The sequence below is a fragment of the Penaeus monodon genome, chromosome 3, assembly GCF_015228065.2.
Source record: "Penaeus monodon isolate SGIC_2016 chromosome 3, NSTDA_Pmon_1, whole genome shotgun sequence".
Taxonomy (NCBI): Eukaryota; Metazoa; Arthropoda; class Malacostraca; order Decapoda; family Penaeidae; genus Penaeus; species Penaeus monodon.
In genome coordinates, this window is record NC_051388.1 from 16,575,178 (window position 1) to 16,597,677 (window position 22,500).

General features: G+C 40.0%; 1 protein-coding gene across 1 annotated transcript in view; it reads right to left on the reverse strand.

The window, feature by feature from the left end:
- Positions 1-11,826: 11,826 nt before the first annotated feature.
- The window catches only part of LOC119592597 (BTB/POZ domain-containing adapter for CUL3-mediated RhoA degradation protein 3-like), a 17,303-nt gene continuing 6,629 nt past the window's right edge, over positions 11,827-22,500 (reverse strand). The window contains exons 5-7 of the mRNA XM_037941485.1: positions 20,628-20,851; positions 20,311-20,509; positions 11,827-13,417 (exon numbers count right to left, since the gene is read on the reverse strand). Coding sequence (XP_037797413.1) covers positions 13,196-13,417; positions 20,311-20,509; positions 20,628-20,851 — 645 coding nt within the window. The 3' untranslated portion in view covers positions 11,827-13,195. The remainder of the gene's footprint in view (positions 13,418-20,310; positions 20,510-20,627; positions 20,852-22,500) is intronic.

Genomic DNA, 22,500 nt, shown 5'->3' on the forward strand with positions numbered 1-22,500 from the left:
ACTTCTTTGCACCCTTCTTCTGTCTACATATCCTAATCGTTAACTCATTTTTACCCTTTTTGCCACAATGCTTTATGATAGAGCTATATGACCTTTTATGTTTAGTACATTTATTTGTTTTTACCATTAGCCATTAACCATTACAATATAAGTAATTTCACAGCTAATGTACAATAATGTATGATAATATATTGTGAATTTAGTGTTCATTAAGAGAAACAAAAAAGGATTATTAAGTAAATATCTTTAATTTTATCAATATATTCTGCACAGATATTTATAACACTGTGAGAAATTAGTATCAAATATTTGGTTCTCCCCCCCCCCCCATTGTTGTCGTGGGGGGCTTAGGAGACAGAGACTAGGCTCAATGTTGGGGATCTCCCCTACTTGGGTCCTCAGCCCTCGATTCAGCTAATTTTGTGCGATCTTTTCTTCTACTTTCCTTTTCTTCATCTTCCCTAAACCCTTCTCCTGCCCAATTCCTAAGGTGCAAGAGCTGTGTTGAAAGGATGAAAGGCTGACTTTGTATCAATTATGAATAGCCTCTGGGTGCCATGGGCATGGCATTCTTTTCGTTAATTGTCCTGCTCTTAAAACCTCATGTTGGACCATCTATCTTCCTCACATATTTCAGGGTTACCATGGCCAGTAATGATCATTTTGTATCCTTATTAATACATGTACTGGAACTGTTTCCATCATCCCAGCTAATTGCCTTATCTATGACAAAGATTGGTCATACGACCTACTTGCCTGCCTTGCGGATTACAATGCATTATTACCTTCCATAAACATAATCTTCCCCATAAGGGTTATATAGGAGAATCTTGCCCTGTCAGACCATATCAACCATCAATGTCAGAAATGTTAGTGTTTTGGGCACCCTGCAAAGCACAGCCGCTCCACAGCCCGTTGCCCTCTCTGTGCCCATCTTGATCACAACCCCCCCCCCCCCCAATCCCTTGCCCGTTGTTGTCGTGGGGGGGCTTAGGAGGCGGAGACTGGGACCCAATGATGGGGAACTCCCCAACCTTGGGACTCAGTCCTCGACTCAACTAATTTTGCATGGTCTTTATTTTCCTTCCCACTTTTCGTTTCTGTCCCTTCACCAAACCCTTCTTCTATCCACCTCCTAAGGTGTGAGAGCCATGCTGAAAGGATGAAAGGCTGACTTTGTGCCAGTCCTGAACGGCCTGAGGGAGCCATGGGCACGGTATTCCCCTGATTTAGTTATCTAGCCCTTACCCCTCAAGGGGACCCTGAGGGGTGGACTGTTTTTATCCCCAACATAATCCAGGCTTACCATGGCCAGTAATGAAAACTTATCCCCACTATTAGGGGCAATGAGGCTTGCCCCTTTATCAAATAGCCCCAACGATGTAAACCCACCCGATTCCCTGACCCCAGGCTCTCCTAACTACCCCCTCATCAATACCTACTAGTACAGTAGCCAACAATCAACCCTTAAGGAACATTTCCACTCTCCCAGCAATCTCAACTTCAACACCTCTACCCCCACAACCTCCAACATCAACCACCCCATCCTCCCTTATTAATACCTTACAGCCTTATTGCCCACCTCCCCATAACACTACCTCCCTTAACACTACTCCATCTTCGTCACGCCCCCGCCCTTCGACTACCCCTATCTCTACAACAATTTTGAATACCCTCTTCAGCACAGCCAAATGGGACCAATTTTTCGTGATCCCTCCCACAGCTCCCTACTCTGACAACACCATTCTCTTCCAACAATGTCTCCAAAAACAAGTAGGTAAAGTCTCTTTCCGTAGCCGACCCGACCGCTCCCGTCTTGTCACAGTAACATCCGAAAACCAAGCTATAGCATTAACAAAACTAACAGACCTATATGGTAACCCCATCCTTGCAGAACCCCATCCAACCCTCAATACTTGCACCGGAACAGTTTCAATCTCCCCAGCAAATTGCCCAATCTATGACAAAGATTGGTCAGATTGTGGAGAAGATCTACTTGCCTGTCTCACAGACTATGATGCAACATCAGTACAATGCTACTCCATTCCCCCCAGAGGTCATCGAAAGAAACCCACTAACATAGCCAAAATTACCTTCCGTAGACATGACCTTCCCTTTAACGTCTACATAGGAGGAGAATCCCTCCCTGTTCGTCCATACCAACCCCCTCCACGTCAGTGCCAAAATTGTTGGCGTCTAGGACACCCAGCCAAACATTGCCGTTCCACAGCCAGATGCCCACTATGTGCCCAACCTGGCCATACCCGATCTAACTGCCCTGCACAATCACGCACATGTGCCAACTGTGGCGGCCCCCATAATGTATTTTATAGGGGTTGTCCCACCTATAAATTTGAGTCTGAGGTAGCAACTCTCAGATTCAAACTTGGACTCACACTACGCGAAGCCAGACAAGAAGCACGTCGACGTGGTTTCTCCCTTACTCCTTACTCCAGTAATACTGCTCATTCTACCAATTCTCCTAAACCCACCCCTCCTACATCTAACCCCCCCTCTTCTACCTCCTACCTTCCCCAGTCAAACTCTTTTGCCATCCTAAATCCAGACACTCCAATCTCTACTACAGATACTTCAATCACCACTACAATCCCAACACCTTCCCCTCTCCCTCCTCGCACTACCCGTAACAGACAGAACAAACGTTCCACCCCCTCTTCCCCTACCACACAATCACCTACACCTTCCTTTGCTCCTATGCTTGAGACACCAATCCTCTCTTCCCCCCCTCACAAGAAATCCTTTATCCCCCAAAACTCCCCAACCAACTCAGAAGAAACCATTGAAAATATTCAAGATTACCTAATGAAAACTGACACTCAACCTCCAAATCTTACAACTACTGCTCCTTTCACACTCCAAGTAACTGCTGATATCCATCCTCCTCCCTCCCAACACAGCCCATCCCCCCCGACCCCAACCCCGCCCACATTAACCCTCCCACCATCCCCTCTATCCCTTCCACTCCCTCCTTACGCACGTGAATCCCTTATGTAACTCATTAACTCTCATAAAGTCAATACACACCACCAGACACTCCAATCCCACACATCCTACTGCCGTGCCCACGTTTTGAAACAACTCGTACCTCTGCTTTCCCCCACCTATCCCCCCTTCACCGACCTCCCAACCTATCAGACATCCTTACAGAATCCCACACTTTTTGCTTCAACAACCTATTCTCTTTCCTCAAACGCATACATATTCTTCATCTAATCTAACTCCTTACCATACCCGACCCTAACCCTTTCACTCACCAACTCCTTTGCCCAGCTTAGACAACTAATCACTAACTCAACCACCCTTCCCTAACATTAACTATAGTGCTACATGACCTTAGATGTCTAGCACATTTATCTTGCTTTTAACCATTAACCATTAACCATTGGTCACAACCCTTCAAACTTGGCTTCTGACAGGAAGCACACTAATGAGGTTTTTCATTCATACCCAACTCCAATACCACCCTTCACTCTACTCCTTCACTCAACTACCCAAGTAGTCTCTACATTTTCCTCAGTACCACTTTCCTCTATTCCATTACTTCCCCTATCTCCCAGTCCTAAATCCACTGCCAATATCCACAACTCCCCCAATGTCTCTCCCTATTTCTCGACGTATCTGTTGCACCATACAATCCAAACGTTCCACCCCATCTTCTCCAAACACACCCATACCCACTTCTACATCCCTTGCTCCTCAGATGCCTATCTTCTCTTCACCTTCTCATAAAAAAAATCTTTTGTTTCCAAAACCTCCCCATCCAAATCCCCTCCGGAAACCCTTGAGGACATTAGAAACTTCCTAAGTAACATTAAAGAGAAAGTTCCTCTTTCTCATCCATCCTAAAATTTCTCTAACTCCATTCCAGCTACATTCATCATCCTCCCCATCATATTCCCCCCTTCTCCCTCCCAACACTGACCTTATCCTTCTCAACTCAGATCGCCCCACCCACTTCGACATGCACACTCAAACCTCCTCATGCTTTGGCCTTGCTCATTGCTCCCCTTCCCCTTTTCTCGATTTTCATTGGTCAGTTCTGGATTACCTTCCCTACAGTGATCACTTCCCTATTCTACTCTCATCTACTTCCTATGCTTCACTCCCCAACCCACCACGCTGGTGCTTCGATAGAGCAGACTGGCGTACTTTTACCTCTCTCTACTCTCCCTCTTCCTTCTCTTCTACATCAGACATGCTTTCCTATTTCGCAATCCCGAGTGCCGCCTTCACACCCAATTCCCGAACTTCACGATCATACGCATCAAAAAAATGTTTCATGGTGGAACATTGAATGCTCCAAAGCGCTTCGACTGAGTTATCGCTACAAGTAAAATAACCCTAGCCAAACATCAGCCTTTAGTTTTAATAGATCATCAGCTCAACTACGTCGCAAAATCCAAATCTCATTTAAAACCGGCTGGCAAAATTACGTCTCCACAATTATCTCCTCTACACCTATTTCTACAATATGGCGTAGAATCCATAAACTTTCGGGGAAACATCCCCCTCATCCTGCCCCAGCCCTCCACATCCGTAACACTTATCCCTTTACCGCCAAATTGGACTTTCAAGTCGCCTAAGTATACTTTGAAGGCCAGTTTCCAATTGTATGTCTCAAGCCCAAGTGGATCTCAAAGTCCTGTTTATGGATTTTTATAAATAAAAATATATTTGATGATTTTTTTCATTTATCCTTTTCCCTTCACTCTAGAAAAACATAAATTCTTTATAAAATAATTTACTGAATGCATAAAAAAAAAAAAAAAAAAAAAATCAGACGGTAAAGGGTTATTTCTGAACCTTTAAAAGTTGCTACTGAACTTGCTGCATATTTCAACCAGGTCAATAGAGGCTTTCACCTTTCATCCCAATTCCATTCCATTAAAACAGCCAAGGAAAACACTCCCTTCGCCTTATCCATATCCTACCATGTCCCCTCCTTTACTGAGCTCCTTTCTGCCTTTCAGTCGTGCCGCAATACACATGAAGGCCTTCTCGGCATTCATTACCGTATGTTACGACATCTTTCATTTATCTCCTTATCCTTCCTACTGACAATCTTTAACAATATTTGAACGACTGGAAACTTTCCTACTCACTGGATCGAAGCTCTTGTCCTACCTTTCCTTAAACCTAATAAATCCGGCATTCTCCCTCAACACTACCGACCCATTGCTCTGACTAGCTACTTGTGCAAGTTGCAGTAAAGAATGGTCATTCTACGACTAATGTGGTACCTTGAACCACACAGATTTCTGTCTTCTTCCCAATTTGGATTCCGACAATGCTCGAAGCACAGCCAGCCCTCTGGCACATTTAGAAATTATATAACATCTGCCTTTGCACGCCATAACTCAGTACTAGCCGTTTTCTTCGATCTGGAAAAAGCATATGACATTACATGGCGATACCACATTCTGAGACAATTATCATCTCATGGCATACGAGGGAACATGGGTGTATTTATAAATCTTTCATTTTTTAATCGTACCTTCCGAGTCAAATTTTCCTCTTCAACTTCCTCAACTTTTCCTCAATATGGTGACCCACAAGGGAGTGTACTTAGTACAGCATTATTCTTTCTAGCCATAAATGGCTTAATTTCGGTATTACCATCAGGTATCCGATCCTCCCTGTATGGTTTCATCACTTATACATCGGGCCCTTATGTACCTACTCTCCGTCAACTAATCTAGTCTGCAATATCTATGACCTCTTCCTGGGCCACTGCCCATAGCTCCCTTTTCCACCTCCAAATTATTCTCTATCCTTTTTTCTCGATCACGTATAGGTCCTCAACCAACCACTCTCTTTAAATGATACTCCTCTCCAGTTCCGCTCCTCGGAAATTACTCGGAGTCATTTTTAACTCCAAACTTTCCTGGCGACACCATTTCCTCTACATCAAAAAGAAAACTCGCCTTCACCTCCGACGCCTACAGACTCTCTCTCGTATATCCTGGAGTTCAGACCACAAAACTCTTCTCCATCTCCATACTTCAGTGATCCTCTCCTTTCTTGACTATAGTTGTCTTATCTATTCCTCTGCCCCTACTTCTCTTCTTACCCACGTTTTTATCAATTATCTCTCACTAAACTAAATGTCCCTTAATCCCTTATCCGTACCTTTACCTCCTCTCCACGCCTACCCACTCCTTTCTCTGGATGGACGCACTTCCCTCTCATTCACCATATCCTCATCTCCGAAATCATCTCACCAAAAGCAGAGACCCCCCTTCTATCCTTCCCACTCATTTTCTCAACCACGCCTCAACCCACTTACATTTATACAGATGGCTCCAAATCTCTCTCTAACGCTGGTTTTGCTGTAATGTTTCCTTCCTATACCTTCAACTCTCCACTTCCACCGGAATAAGCGTCCTTGCAATTGAATTATATGCGATTCTCTTCGCAGTAGGACGCATGTTTTCCCTCCCTTTCTCTTACATCACAATTTTCATCGACTCAAAAACTTATCTCTTTACAGTTTCTACAGTTTATCAACAACCCTCTTGACCGCAAAATTCAGGACCAACTATTTTATTTCAACATGCAACACAGAACTATCAGTTTTTTGCTGGATACCCAGCCACATTGGGATTCTCGGTAATGAACAGGCAAATATTTTAGCACACACTCCGTTACCTTGTTCACATCCTATCAACCCAGATTTTCACATACTACGACCTTCACTTCAAAACTTTCCTCTTCACCCGCTGGCAGTTTTTCTGGTCTAGCCTTACCACTGATGAATTACATAACATAAAACTTTCCATCTCCCCTTGATCAATACCATTCCATGAGAACAGACGCTGGAAAATTGCCTTTGCCCGCTTACACACTGGACACACTCGCCTAATACATTCTTATCTCATGTGACAATCTGATCTATCTCTATGCTCCTCATCTAATGTTCATCTTTCAGTCTCACATGTACTACCATTCTCACATCCCCGCAACCTATTGCATATTCTCTCAGAATCCCCTTCCTCTTCCTTAGACAACTTATTCTCCTTCCTTATACACATAAATATCCTCCATTTGATCTAATTGTCCTAATCCCTTAACTCCTTCCCCTTTTAACAACCTTTACCTTATAATATACCCCATCAGCTCACCCTCTCAACCCTTTCACTATACTATCCCCTAGTATTGCTTAAAATTAAACTAAACCCTAATCATTAACTAATTCCTAACCCTTTTCACTACTATACCTTATCATAGTGCTATATGCCCTTCATGTCTAGCACATTTATTTGTTTTAACTATTAAATTGGTTCTCCTGCTCCAAATACCGAACAAGCAAAACACGATTATAATCGTTCACTGCAATTTATTGCAGTGGCCTAGGCTTTACAGGTGAAGGGATTATATTATCTTCGTATATTTTTTTCAGCTTAAATATATAATACTAATTTTTGCTTTAGTAGTAAAGCAACCTCTCATTTTAAATTAATTTATGAACTCTAACTCATTTTACATTTCTATATTCATGAAACAAAATATTCTTTCGTATACAAATATAACCTAAAGGCGGCAAGTTTAATTATCATTAGAAAATAATACTTTTGAGTATTCTGCTGTATTCAAGAGCATAGAAACTTTCTGCCATAAGATAAAGAATTTACCAATTTTATGTTTATATAAATTATGTATTGTATATGCACCAGAAATATGATTACTTCCAGTAAAAGTTAGTTAGTACAGTGAGGAGAGTAAAGTGGTAGTAAACCCAAGGGGTTTTACAGAGGCGCCAGAGGCAAAAATCCTATGTAGTATATACAATATATTTATACACACACACACACACACACACACACATATATATATATATATATATCTATATCTATATATATATATATATATATATATATATATATATATATATATATATATATATGCACACACACACACACACACATATAGTTTCCAGAGACTCAAAATAGCTACATCGTGATCGAAGTTAAGGTCGGTAACCTTAATACTGCCCAATGTTGCTCCAAAATGACTTTGAACAGTAGCTTTGGCCAATATTCAGTCCATGCAAGCGTTGAATAGTGTTGGTGCAAGAACTCAGCCTTGTCTCACCCTGAAAAAGCAAGACAGCCCCCCCTACCACCACACTACTGCACTTTCAGTACCACTATACAGGCTTGCTATTATTCCAATAATTCCTTATGGGATTCTTCTCAGTCTCACGATTTCTCAAAGTGCTTCATGATGAACTGTATCGAACACCTTGAAGTTCGTGTAGTCTACGAGCACCCCACGACCTAATTCATAACGGCGATCTACAATGACTGGAAGCGCCAAGATAGGTTCTATTATGGAGTTGCCAGGATTTAATCCTGATTGCTCTTGTCTGTGGTGCCTTAATAGGTGATCTCTGATACGTCACTAAAGGATGTGAGCGAGAACCCTACCTAATATACTGAGCAGTGTAATGCCCCGGTGATTGCTGATCGATCCCCTTTCCCCTTTCCCCATACTCCTCAGTAGGTCAGCAGTACCAGACTGCCAGCTTGCAGCCAGGAGAGCATACAAACCCCATGCCAGCCTTTAACTGTTCAACAGGGTTGTCGCAGATAACCGCCACTCATTCAGACTTCAACTTTGAGATTTGAGGTGGATCTTTGCTGATGGGTGGGTCCACTGCAAGGCTTTCAGCACTATTCGCACCCAGGTCAACTGTTGGTGTACCAACCTGGTATAACTGCTCAAAATACTCAGTCCAACGCTCCAATACCCCAACACGATCTGAGATGATCAGGCCATTTACGGAACCATGCAAAGTCCCGGAAAATGAGGATATTCATTTTGCCAGCATTAGCTTTCGGGCCATGAGGATCGACACAAGGTCTATTTTAGTAAATAAGATAGTGAATCAATTAATACAGCCATAAATAGCTGACACAGGCCGGGCCATATATATAAAGGGCCTGGGCGAAGCACTTGACGGCACTTGTCGTAAAGTTTGGGGGTTCGACGCTAATCATGAGGTCATGGTCTAAGAGCTAGCTGAGATTTATTTGACATTCGCCGTACAAATACTTTGACTATCTGGTATGGTAGAGGTAACCTTCCTGTCTACAGAAATCTTTGTTTTAAGTGCAACTTCTGGTGGGTGTGGCCAGGGGAGCTTTTAATTACTACCCCTGATTTTTATTTCTTTTTTTAAGCAAGTTCTAAATATCTAAAATGACTAACTTAAGAAAATATTTTCAGGTGGAAAGGTAAATTAAGACAAAGTCAAAGTCAACGCTGGGTGGTTATTAGTAATTAGTGGTTTTAACTAACATATGAGCTACAACACAGCAACCACCTGGAAAATGTTAAATATAAATTATTTATCCATAATATTCAATTTAAGACAATATTTTCTGTTGGAAAAGTCATATAAGACAGGGTCAAGGTCACCACTGTATGATTTTCCAGACGTAAGCGTAAAACTAGAGTGTATACTATGTTATTAATATAATGCAGCTAAAAACATTCCAGAAATCATACATATGGTGGGTTACACTGTGGACCCTACAACAGTTATTATCAAGGACAGATATTGTGGTGTAAAGGACTCGCAAGACTTGATTCCCCTAATGTTGCTAGTCATGATGAATGTTTGCTGCTGTGCACCAACACGAAAACCGGTACCATGTGTCCCAATAATCTATACTTAACATTTTCCAGGTGGCTGCATTGTTGCAGCCCATATGTCATTTAAAACCACAAATTAGTAATAACCAGCCAGCAATGACCTTGACCTTGTCTTAAATTACCTTTCATCCCCAAAAAATCTTAAGTTATTCATTTTAAATATTTAAAACATGCTAAAAAAAATCCAGATATTTGCAGTGATGTAGCTTCTATCAAATAAAAGCCCTAATAGTACTAATTAGTGTTTGTCTTAAGTGACCTTCCCACCAAAAAATGCCTTAAGTTGATGATTTGTAGTACGCAGTACATTCCTAATGAAACAATATGATAATCAACATTGTGGTGCTACATCAAATAAAAACTAATCCACCATAAGCTGCACTTACGATAAAAATTTCTGTAGTCAGATAGGGTACCTTCTAGCATACCAGACAAAGCTTTTGCAAGGCGCGCGCGCGCGCACACACACACACACACACACACACACACACACACACACACACACTCTCTCTCTCTCTCTCTCTCTCTCTCTCTCTCTCTCTCTCTCGCTTTCCCTCTCTTATATATTGTGTTGTGTAAGTAAATGGGTTTCGGTAAGGATGTGCAAAAGGGTGATTAGATCAGTTCTCAAAGGAAAAAGTGTGGGATTCTGCAAGGACGTCCATGGGATAATGCAGGGATTAACAAAAAGGGAAAGAGGTGGGGGAATAAGGGTTATTAGATCGAAGAGCCGTGTCCGGATTTAGAATAGTGGTAGAAATTGGGGTGTCTGGATTTCGTATGGTTGAGGAAGATATAGAAACATCTTGGGGGGGGGGGGGCAGGAGCAGTAGAGCAAAGAAACGCAGTGGAGTAAGAAATAAGAGAAAAAAAAAACTCGTCTCCCTGCTTCCTGTCTGGCCTCACGTAAAATGAGGCCAAGTTTGAATCTGAGAAGTGCCACCTCAGATTCAACTTGTAGATAGGTCAACCCCCTATGAAATTCATTATGGGAGCCAACATAATTGGCACATGTACGTGATTGTACAGAGCAGTTTGATCGATCAGGACCGGTTGGACAAACAAGACGTTGAGCTGTGGAGCGGCAGTGTGGCAGGGTGGCCTAGACGCCAATTCTAACATTGACGTGGGGTTGTGATATGGTCGGACAGGGAGGGACTCGCCGCTAATATAGACATCATGGGGGGGGGGGGTAATGCCTACGTTAAGTAATCTGAAGAATATTGGTGGATTACTGATACTACATCATAGTCAACAATGCAGAAGAGTAAATCATCTACACAGTCTGACCAATCACTGCCGGAGACCGTTTCGGTACAAGTATTGAGGGCTGGGCATGAATGGGCTTGCCAGTGAAGTCAGAGTAGATAATGCTTTAACTTGGGATTCAGATGTAACTGACAAGGCGGGAACAATTAGGGAAGGAAGGAAACTTTGCCTACTTTTTTTGGGAGGCATTGCTGGAAGAGGAAAGTGTTGTTAGAGTAAGGTGCTGTAGAAGGGAGCACAAAAATATGACCCCATTTGGCTGGGCTAAACAGAGTACTCAGGTTTGTAGAGGTAGAAGGATGGGACCTTTGTGGAAGAGGGATTGGTGTTGAGTATACTGTCGACAGTAGGCACTGAGACTGGGGTAGTAGTAGCATTCAGTCCTGGTCAAAGGAAAGCCTGGTGTTGGGGAACCGGGAAAAGTAAAATCTGTGGGGCTAGTTGATAAAGGGGCAAGCCTCATGCAGCTACTAAAGGTACAAAATCTTTATTACTGGCCATGGTAAGCCTGAAATATTTTAAGGAGAGAAATGGTCTAACCCTCAGGAGCTCCTTCAGGGGTAAGGGCTCCCCTAGGCCATTCATGACTGGCGCAAAGTCAGCCTTTCATCCTTTCAACATGGCTCTCACATTTTAGGAAGTGGATAGTAGAAGGGTTGGAGAAGAAAAAGAAAAAGAGAAGAGAAGACCATGCAAAATTTGTTGAGTCAAGGGCTGAGGGCCAAGGGAGTGATCTTTAGCATTGGGCCTCAATCTCCATACCCTAAGCCATCCTTGTAAACAACGGCATCGAATAAGGTGGGAGACTAAGGTAGGACAGATCCCCCACAATAGTAACAGACAAGGGATGGGGGGGGGGGATATGGAAATAAAAATGTCTAAACTGTAAATAGTTTTATTGATATCACATCATATAAAAAGATAACTCAGGACTAGCCTTACAAACCAAACATGCTACATGGATACAGGTTTCAGTGCAAAAAAGCAGCCACTGCATTAATTAAGATATATGGCAGCAAATGGTATTATTGTTTTCTGAAATAACAATGAAAACTTTGGCATTATGGACACCCTCCCCCCAGTAAGTATGTAGATGTTTGTGATATACCTTGGTTGGCAGATCCTTTTAAAAATAGTTATATAGCAGAAATGTTCATAAAAAAATAACCATAATAAATAATAATTAGTAAAAGCAGAATACTTCTGTTTAGATGATTTCACACTAAATATCATACTAACAAATTTCTTATCAAAATAACTTTAAGGAAGACATTTCTACTAGTATATCTTAAAAACTCCTTGGTCAAAAAAAAGAAAAAAAGAAAGAAAAATAAAATGCAGGTACATGCCTTCAAATATTATGACAATATATAGTGATAGGTAATGTAATGAGTAGATAACAGGAAAATATGGCCCTTTATAATTATTACGTCTCAAATATGAACATTCCAGGAAATACAGTTTCCCTGATTACAAACATCCTACTCTATATTCATCACAGAAGCGCTTCTTGGAAAAATCTTGGGTTACAATACCAAAACAAAACACATCCCCAATATTTCAGTGGAGGTGTACAATGTAAGAGCCATACATAAGAGCATCCCCTTTCAAATGCAGAGATTCATTTAGCACACAAAATTAGCACTATTGAAAAAAGTACCCACACAGGCAGTGGAATTCCTTAATAATTATTAATCAATATCTTTATAGTTGGTTTATAGAAGTGTTATGAACTAGTTGTATGGCATATTCCTTGAAATTTGTAAAATTAGAAATATTTATATAAAATATATACAATATCAAGAAATTCCTCTCAAGTGGGCCTCAAAAATAATAGGGGACATTGATTAATAAAAATGAATATAACAAATTACTTAAATACAGACATTAAACATTTATTTTTCCATTAACTGGCTGTGCTTCCATGTTTCAAGCTTAAGTAACCGTAAGGTGAAACAATTGTTACGCTTATCCAGGGACATTATGGGCTATTATTGTCGTGATCCCCTTACAGCTACATAATTGAGTTTTGTCAAATGTTGGCAGCTGTGAATCTGTTGAAATGTTTGAGCAAAGCCTCTGGCAACTATATTAATGTCTGCCCAGAGCTGCTTACCATCATATATAATAATAATAATAATAATAATAATAATAATAATAATAATAATAACAATAATAATAATAATGATAAACTCTCCTTATACTGTATAAATATCTGAGAATTGAAGGTCTTAACCAATTACACTTTTTATTTCAACTGGTTATTTTTGTTGGATCTCAGCCTCCCTAAGCCTGACTGTGAACAGGCACCTCCTCTCCTATCCTCCTCATCATCAGATGTGCATACAACTGGTGCCACTGCCCCTCGGGTTGATGTAGCCTGCATAAGCTCAGCATCTGGTCCTGTGCGATTTTCATAGAGTAACACATTTAACGTCTCTTCATAGATTCTTGCTTCTGGGAACTCAACCTGAGAAAGAAAATAAATATTTGTATTTAGCAAGATAAAAGAAAATAATAGAAAATAAAATAAAAGAATGAAAAACAAATAATGCATACAAAATGTTTTCAAATGGATAAAGGTTAAAAGCAAAATAAATGTGCTAGATATCTAAGGTCATCTAGCACTATAGGAAGGTTCTGTAAAAGGTAGTGAAGGGCAGTAGAGTTAGTAGTTAGTTGCTATGTCAACTATATAGATTAATATTGAAAAGGTTAAAGATGGGTTAAGGAGTTGAGTGAATGGGTTGAGGTAGGGTTAGGTAAGGGGGATTGCATCAAGTGAAGGATATGTATGCATCTGAGGAAGAAGAACAGGTTGTCAAAGCAGAAAGTGAGAGATTCTGTCAGGATGTCCGATAGGTTGGGAGGTCGGTGAAGGGAGGATAGGTGGGGGAAAGCAGAGGTATGGGCTGCATCAAAGCATGGACAGGACAACAAAATGTGTGGAATTGAAAGAGGGACATTACATACAGAACATATGGGCATATCAAAACATGACATAAGATAGGAGTATGTTAGACGGGTGTGGCTAATACGTAAATGGGCGAGAGCTGTCTCCCATCATCTGTTCTAATGAAATGGAGCTAACCAGAAGATTTATAGTTTTACAGTATGTAATTTATTAGTGCAGAGACTTGACCAGAAAGATTGCTATTGGGTATATAGGAAGGTCTTAAAGTGGGGGTAATAATCTGTGGCTGGAATATATACAGGTTGGTAGAGTGCACTGACTTATGAGAATTAATGATTTACAGGAGTCGGTAAAAATAGTGAAAGAGGAAAAAGGGAGTGAGTATATGTTTTAAGGTAAAAAGTTCTGTAGTAAGGACACTGGATTCAGGAGGGAGGGGGTATTTGAAAGTGTGAGTTGGGAAAATTACTGCAAAAACAGCACCAGAGGTGGATCTGGAGCTATCAGTGTACACATGAATACTGGAGGAATGAATGGAGACATGGTCAAGGAAATGGATGAGAAGGACAGCCGGGGGGGGTGGGGGTGGACAGGAGACAGGATGGACAGCAAATGGAAGAGGTCAGAGATGGGGAAAAGGGGAATGAGAGAGAAGGGTATCCATGTGAATGGAGAAAGGAGTAGGTAAACGTGGAAAGGAAGCAAAGGTAGGAAGCAGAGATCATGGGTGGCACATGTGCGTGACTGTTCAGAGCAGTTTGATTGGTTATGACCAGTTTGGGCACATAGAGGGCATCTGGTTATGGAATGGCAATGTTTGGCAGGGTGTCCAAAATGCCAACAGTTTTAACATTTACAGTGAGGAGGTTGATATGGTTGCACAGGGAGGGATTCTCCACCAATTAAAGGGAAGGTCAATTTGTAATTTTGGCAATGTTGGTGGGTTCTTACGATGACCTATAGGAGGAATGGAGTAGCACTGTACTGATATCACATCATAGTCCATGAGGCAGGCAAGTAAGTCTTCTCCACAATCTCCAATTTTTGTTATAAATTGGGCAGTTCGCTGGAGAGATAGAGACTGTTCTATTGAGGGTTGGATGAGGTTCTGCAGGAATGGGGTTGCCAGAGAGATCAGTTAGTTGATAATGCTATTGCTTGGTTTTCAGATATAAGTGTGACAAGATGAGAACAATTGGGTCGGCTACGGAAACAAACTTTGCCTACTTGTTTTTGGAGACATAGCTGGAAGAGAAGGGTGTTGTCAGAGTATGGAGCTGTGGGGGGATCATGGTAAATCAGTCCCATTTGTCTGGACTAAATACAGTATTTAAGACATTTGTAAAGATGGGGGTGGTAGAAGGACCTGTGGAAGAGGGAATAGTGTTGGGGGAGGTATTAATGTGGAGAGGTGGACAATAAGACTGTAAAGTAGTAATAAGGGTGATTGATGAAGAAGGTTGTGGGGGTAGAGGTAATGAAGCTGAGCATGTTGGGAGAGTAGGAATGTCTCCTGGAGAATGAATATTGACTTGGGTCGATAAAGTATTAGTAGGCACTGAGGAGAGGGTAGTAGTTGCAGTGTTAAGAGTCGTGGTCAACAGAGAGTCTGGAGTTGAGGAACCAGGAGAGTTTGAGTTGGTGGGGCTATTTGATGAAAGGGCAAGCCTCATTGCCCCTAACAAGGGTATAACATCTTCATTACTGGCCATGCTAAGCCTAGAATATGTTGGGGAGAGAAACAGTCCACTCCTCAGGGTCACCTAGAGGGGTAAGGGCTAAACAACTAAAACAGGAATACCGTGCCCATGGCTCCCTCAGACCAGTCATGACTGGCACAAAGTCAGCCTTCCATCCTTTCAGAACGGCTCACACACCTTAGGAAGGGGATAGAAGGGTTGGAGAAGGGACGGAAACAAAAAGCAGAAGGGGAAAAAGATTGCAAAATTAGTTGAGTCAAGGGCTGAAGCCCAAGGCAGGGAGGGATCCCCAGCATTGGGTCCCAGTCCTCGCTTCCTAAGCCCCCCCCCCCCCCCACAAACAACAACAATGGGCAAGGGATTGGGGGGGGGGGGGGAAGTTTTAAAAAAAGTAGAAGAATCTTGGCATGTTTTATAACTCTTCTCTTCCAGGGCCACATAAACAGGCTGAAATATTTACTGACCACTCTTAATAATAAGAATTGTATATTGCAATGAAAAGAAACCTCAAACAAAATATTTGTATCCTATATTTTTACTGTGATAATGACAAACTGTTCAATAAACACTTATTACCAAGGGTATTTCATATATTGCTATACTGAATAACACAACAGGAAATGAGTGGAATCAGCTGCTTGAGGGAAATATTAGAAGCACCGGAAACATAAATTCACCCTACTCTCTTGTTTGTAACATCAACAAAAGTTGGGTAAAATGGGCACATTCCTCTTCAATAGTGCAACCAGGGCCAAACAAGTGCACTACTTTTAAGCTTTGTATGACATGAGTTCATTATCCTGTTTTGATTAGGTAAAGGAGATAATCCCCAAAAGTGGGAGGGATGGGGTGGCAAGAACATGCTATCATGAGAATTTCTCCTGAAGGCCACAGTGACAAGAATGACTTAACAAAAATGCACAAAGCTCTTGGGAGGGTGATTAGTCTCATTTGGCATTTAGGAAGAGCCCTTTGCATTATTTCCATCAATAAACAAGTGTCAAATGTACCATCAGTGACCCAAGCCTGGAAAAGCACTGACTCCTGGGAGGATGCTGTTTCCACACTCAGGACCCTATTCTTGCCCACTGTGATGAGCAGCACAGGTTGTATTAAGAAATTTGAATATTTAAATAAATAATAATAATAAATAAACAAATAAATGACAACTAATATTACTTACTGTCATTATTATTAAACTGAAGCACCCAAACCCAAGAGGCTAAAAAAAAAAAAGTCTTACTCTTTCATTTAAATCTGGATATCTTAGTATTTTGATATTCTGCATCTTCTTGATACATTTTTTTTCAGGGTTCACTCCTGGAGGTCAATAACCCCACAACTTTTCTTTTGATCTACTTATGTTTCTTACATACTGGTCGTGTCCTGAGGCAATGTGTACTTAACCCCCTATGATCTGGATGACATGACCATCACAGGATGAATGAAATTTGGCTCGAGAGGGGAGAGACATGAACTTGCAGTAATGAGCGTTTCGGCTGAAGGCCTGGGTGACAAGAAAAACTCACCAAGAGTGCACAAACCTCTTGGGAGGGTGAATGGAAGACCACTGGCTCCATGAAGGATGCCATTTCCAAGCTCAGCACCATATTCCTGGCACCATGACCAGCGGTGCAGGTTGTATTACAGAAAATTGAATATTACACAAACACAGACACAAACAAACAAACAAATACACACAAAAAGATGCTATGGAGTCTGTGCATAGAAAACAGTCTATTACCATCTGGACAATGCAAATCAAATGACAAATATGGATAGTGGAAAATGGCAAAAAAGCTAAAGATGCTTATGTATAAAAAGTGCAAATAACATGGCAAATATGAGGTATAGAGTCTTGTAACTGCATGAGTGTTTGCATGCCTCTGGCCTACAAGCCACTCTCCCAACAAAGAAGCTGCTCACGTAAGCCTCATGCATATATTTTTGGTCATGTAATTGCCATGATGCAACCAGGTCTACGGAGTTAATGGTGAAAAATAAACATTGATAGGGATTTTTGAAATCTGTCTTTGTTTCCTCATAACAATAGTAAAAAAATCCTCAACATCAATTTCAGTGCATATCCATAAGCTTAGAAATAGATCAGATGAGAATGGTAAGAGGTAAAGATTTTGTTTTTTCTTTCTTACTATAACAAAGCTGTTAATTTCCTTTATTTAAACATTATCCTCTAATTACCAGAGAAATTACATTCCTTTTCCTTTCAAATGCTGCTTTTTGTATGAAGATATGTAGATTGGTTCCCATGATAAAAACAAAGAGAAGATAAAAAAAAAAGTGACCAATATGAAATGTAGCAAAATCCGAATTTTGGCAACATATCTCACACCACTTGTGTTAGTTTTTTCTTACATGTACTTTTTTATATATAAATATAAATAGAAATATGTACATATGTATACTTGTGTGTCCCATGTGTCTCCTTCTCCTTCTTCTTCTTAACAATTCCTTCAGTGAAACCCTATAATGTAACCCATCTCTTCCACTGTTAGTTTAGTTTATTAACTGTCCACAAGTGCTTTATCACCAGGAATTCAATTACTAGTACCACATATCTCACCTGTTTACTTGTTTCTCTTTTGTCTTCAATTAGAAAACAAAACTACAGTGAACATCAGATTTTCCTGGTGGTATTGGGCTAACTACAGTAGAAACTATACTCATTTTTCTTTCAAATGCTTTTTGTTACATGAAAATAGACAGTCCCAGAGATACAACAAAAACAGTAAAGTTACTATTGTGAATGATAACCAGGATCATGACCTATTAATAAACGCAGTTATTACTTGTCTTGGACAACCTCTAATAGCGTTTTCTTGTATGTCCATGTGCTTTCATATACATACATGTCTATGTGGATGTACATGTACATGTGTGTACAGGCATATGTTTAAAAATGTAGATGTGTACTAACCATTTAGAAAGTGTTGATATCTTTAATTAAATACAAACTTCTCGTCTTTCACACACATTTCTTCTTGTGGTGTATTAACCCCTTGGATCCATGTGATGTCACCATTTTGTCATTAAAATATTGGTTGAGTGCCGTATCACTTGAATATGCAATTATGAAAAAATTTGGTTGGGGGCTAGGAAACACTGTCATGAGAATTTCAGCTGAAGGTCTGGGTGATGGGAATGACTCACCACAAGTTCATAGAGCTCTTGGAGGATTTAGCAAGGGGCTCTTGCATTATTTCCATTGGTAAATGAGTGAGCCATGACTGGAAGAGTGCTCCAGGGAGGACACTATTTCCATGCTCAAGATCCTATTCCTGCCGGCCATGGATAATAGCACTGCAAAGAGGAGGTAAGGAATCTTGATACCCTACACGTGAGCTGGGCCTACAAGGCATTAACCAGGGAAAGTTGCCTAATGTCCAGATTTTGGTTAATGTGCAAGCAGCAAGGCACTTGGATTCAATGGGGTTAATTATTTATGTTTTCTCAATTATTTAGGATCCATTAGACACAAAAATATAAGTCTATGCTATTCCAAAGATCTCTGCTTTCCAAGTGGGTACTAGGCCAAGTGTTTCACGGTCTAAATGAACCAAACGAGTCACAATATCTTATTTTTCAATACAAATATGCCACCATTCATGTATTATTAGTGAAAAGAATTTGAAAAGTTATTTTATTACTTTCATTTTTTTTTTTTTTTTTTTATAAATCCTTCACATTGGGAGGAATCTGTTATAACATACTTTTGTCCTCCTGTGACCTATTTCAGTAGCTAAGGCCAAAATGCATTTCAATCTACACCCCAGAAAGGAATACAATCATGAGTAAAAAATGTTGAATCAACACTATGCTATTGATATAATACCTAGTATTTCTTTGCAGGAGTTTATATTTGTGAGGGTAATCCTAGACATGTTTAAGTCTGAAAATGTGTATAACTCATTTTTGAAATGCCAAAATCGAACCAAACCCTCAAGCTTAGGGACAGTCCCATTCAGGACACAAAAACATACTGTTAAAACAATTTCAACAATTACAACAATACCTAAGGCAATGAAAATGTTCTATAACACTTCTTCAGCACAATCCAAAGGTTCTAATTCATCTTGATGCTTTATTTATTTATTTTTTTTCTTCCCTCCACCTTCTTGTATCTTGTATTTGGATAGCTATTATAATAAATTTCGATGCTCATTTTCCCAAGCTTTCTATGCTCATTATTAATTCCACTTCTAAATGGATCATACTTTTTACTAATCTTTGCTTATGCCATTTTGGAATTACCCTGATTCCCAATACGTCCCCCTCCCTCCAATTTAAACTTTTTCTGATATTCCCAATATCATGAAAACTTAGTTGTCTGCTTTCTGGACAAAAAAGTTCCTGATATCAGGAAAATAACATACCAGTATTAATAATACATACACAAACTTCTTGTGAAAAATAATTCCAATTTCGTTGAAAGCTAAACCATCCACTGACAAAGTAGTGTTGATCAATAAACACAGCCTCCACTACGGGTCAGCAGGTAGGTTGATCTTTACACAACCCAACTGAAGACTCGTCGGAGATGCCATGTCAAATCTCTCTCTCCTCTTCTTTCTTCTCATTTACTTTCAACTTTTAACACTTACACAAATGGGGTAAAATGTATAAAGTTTAAAAGGAAAACTAATACTATTGCTGGAAATACTATAAATATATACAAACCTTTAATTCTTGAATATGTTTTAACTATCAAATACAATTTGTAAGCCTTACCTTTGTATGCTTCCTATCAGTTGCATATACAATAGATGTACAACACACTTCTGCTACTTTCTTCCCATGTCCATAGAATGCCCAAAGACATATTTCATTAGATCCTATTACATTCTTAATGAATAAAACACGCCGACTGAATCTCAAAGCCAGTCGATCAAAATGCTCAATGTTCTTCAATAGGTTGTCATCTGATGTACTGTAAATAAATGCAAGGTAATTAGATATATATTCACTATATGTACATAAGCTATAGCAAAATACAAAATGTCTCACATACTGGGAACAATTACAAAACATTCACAAATGAGACTAACCTTGTATACGAGTATTTATTGTTATGTCGATTTACAAGTAATTTAACAACTGGCTTGGTGGTTGACTGTATGAGCATCTGTTCTTCTTTCTGAGATGTAATGAGAGGAACACAACACACAGGATCTTTCACAGGATCTTTCTCAGGTTCTTTCTGCTTCATTGCATCTTCACACTCAGCAACAAGGTCACTCATGCAATAGTATCTTGCCTCTGCTAATAACTCCTGCAAAAAAGAAGAAAAAAAATCCATTGTAAAATGAACCTCTCACACAATGATAACATGCATAATCAGTTGAATCTATCTTCTTCAACCTTACTTATATTACACAGTAATCTTGGGAGCAACATCTAGCTCCTCCAGTGATAAGCACTCTTCACTCCAAAACTTTTTCTATATATCATACACACATTCATGTATTTTACATGGTGAGCACAAATTCTCATATTTATTCCAGCCTGTATTCACATACATGCACAGATACAAGGCTAATTAGATTGTAGCTACATTTTTGTCATTGTAATAGGTTGACTATATTACATTTTGAATATGTTGCATTCTTGTTATATTATATATTGCAATATATATCTATAAAAATTCTTTAAAAACTTGGAGTACTATGACCTAACCATCAGTGGTTATATATTATGATTCTTCTATTCTACTACATAAAGTGCAACCTCTGCATATTAACACCCATTCTGTATTGTTTATTGTAGAACAATAAACATCTTTCCACATCCTATACACCTGGTTAAGCAGGCAACACTCCAGACTGATGGATTACTTCTTGTCTAAATCAATCTTGGTAGTCATAAACAAGCACTCATAGTGCACAAACATGTATTACTCAGTGTTCCCTTGTACTGCCTTGGCACAAAATGGGTGACATATAACCATGTAATACTGAAACTTTCACTGATGCAAGATGGCTTCTCACATCATTAGCCCAGGATGACATCTCAGCAGCCTTGCTGTGAGCCAGACAATAACCCAGGGACAGAGTGGTGTGTGCTAACACACCTCAACCTCACCAAAATTTAGTTAAAATTTTATTAGCAATGTATGGGTTAACCTGTTGGATCCAAGTGTCTCATGTTCCGCACATGGCCTACAATCCTGGGATTGTGCTTGAGTGGTGACTCTCCCTGACTTGTAGGTCTGCCTACATGAACACTTGTGTGGGGTATCAAGGCTACTTGCCTCCCCATTGAAATATTCTCTTTTTTTTACATAACCATTTTTGCTATTTCCCAAGGCCAATGTTTGTAATTTAATATGCTACATCAAGATGGTAATACACTGTTTTCTTTGCACAGACTCTATATCATTAGGTCTACATTTCAGCGTAAAAACAATAACAAGAAGTAACATTAACAAAAAAAACTTTGTATCATTGAATTTCCTTTAAAATTTAAAATTTCCTGCCTGCTAGCCACAGCAGGCAGGGAGAGGACATTGAGCATGGAAACTATTCTCCCTGTGCCATGCTCTTCCAGTCATGGTTCACAGATGGCATATTCCACCCTCATTTACTAGTGGAAATAATGCAAGGGCCCCTTCCTAAATGCACACCAAGTCTAATTTTCCTCCAAGAGCTTTGGCCACTTATGATGAGTTATTAACATTACCCAAAACTTCTGCCAATTTTTTTATGGCAGCACATTCCCTTCACCCACCCTTCAGCCGATTTATTCCAAGACAGTATATTCCCATCACCTGGTTTTCAGGATTACAATTACATGTTCCTATTTATCCACTACCATGAGTGACATCAATTACTCATCTCCTGGTATGAGTAATTTCAAATAAATGAAAGGCCCATCACATCTTTTATGCTATATAGGCACCAGTAAAGACATAGTTTGTGGATC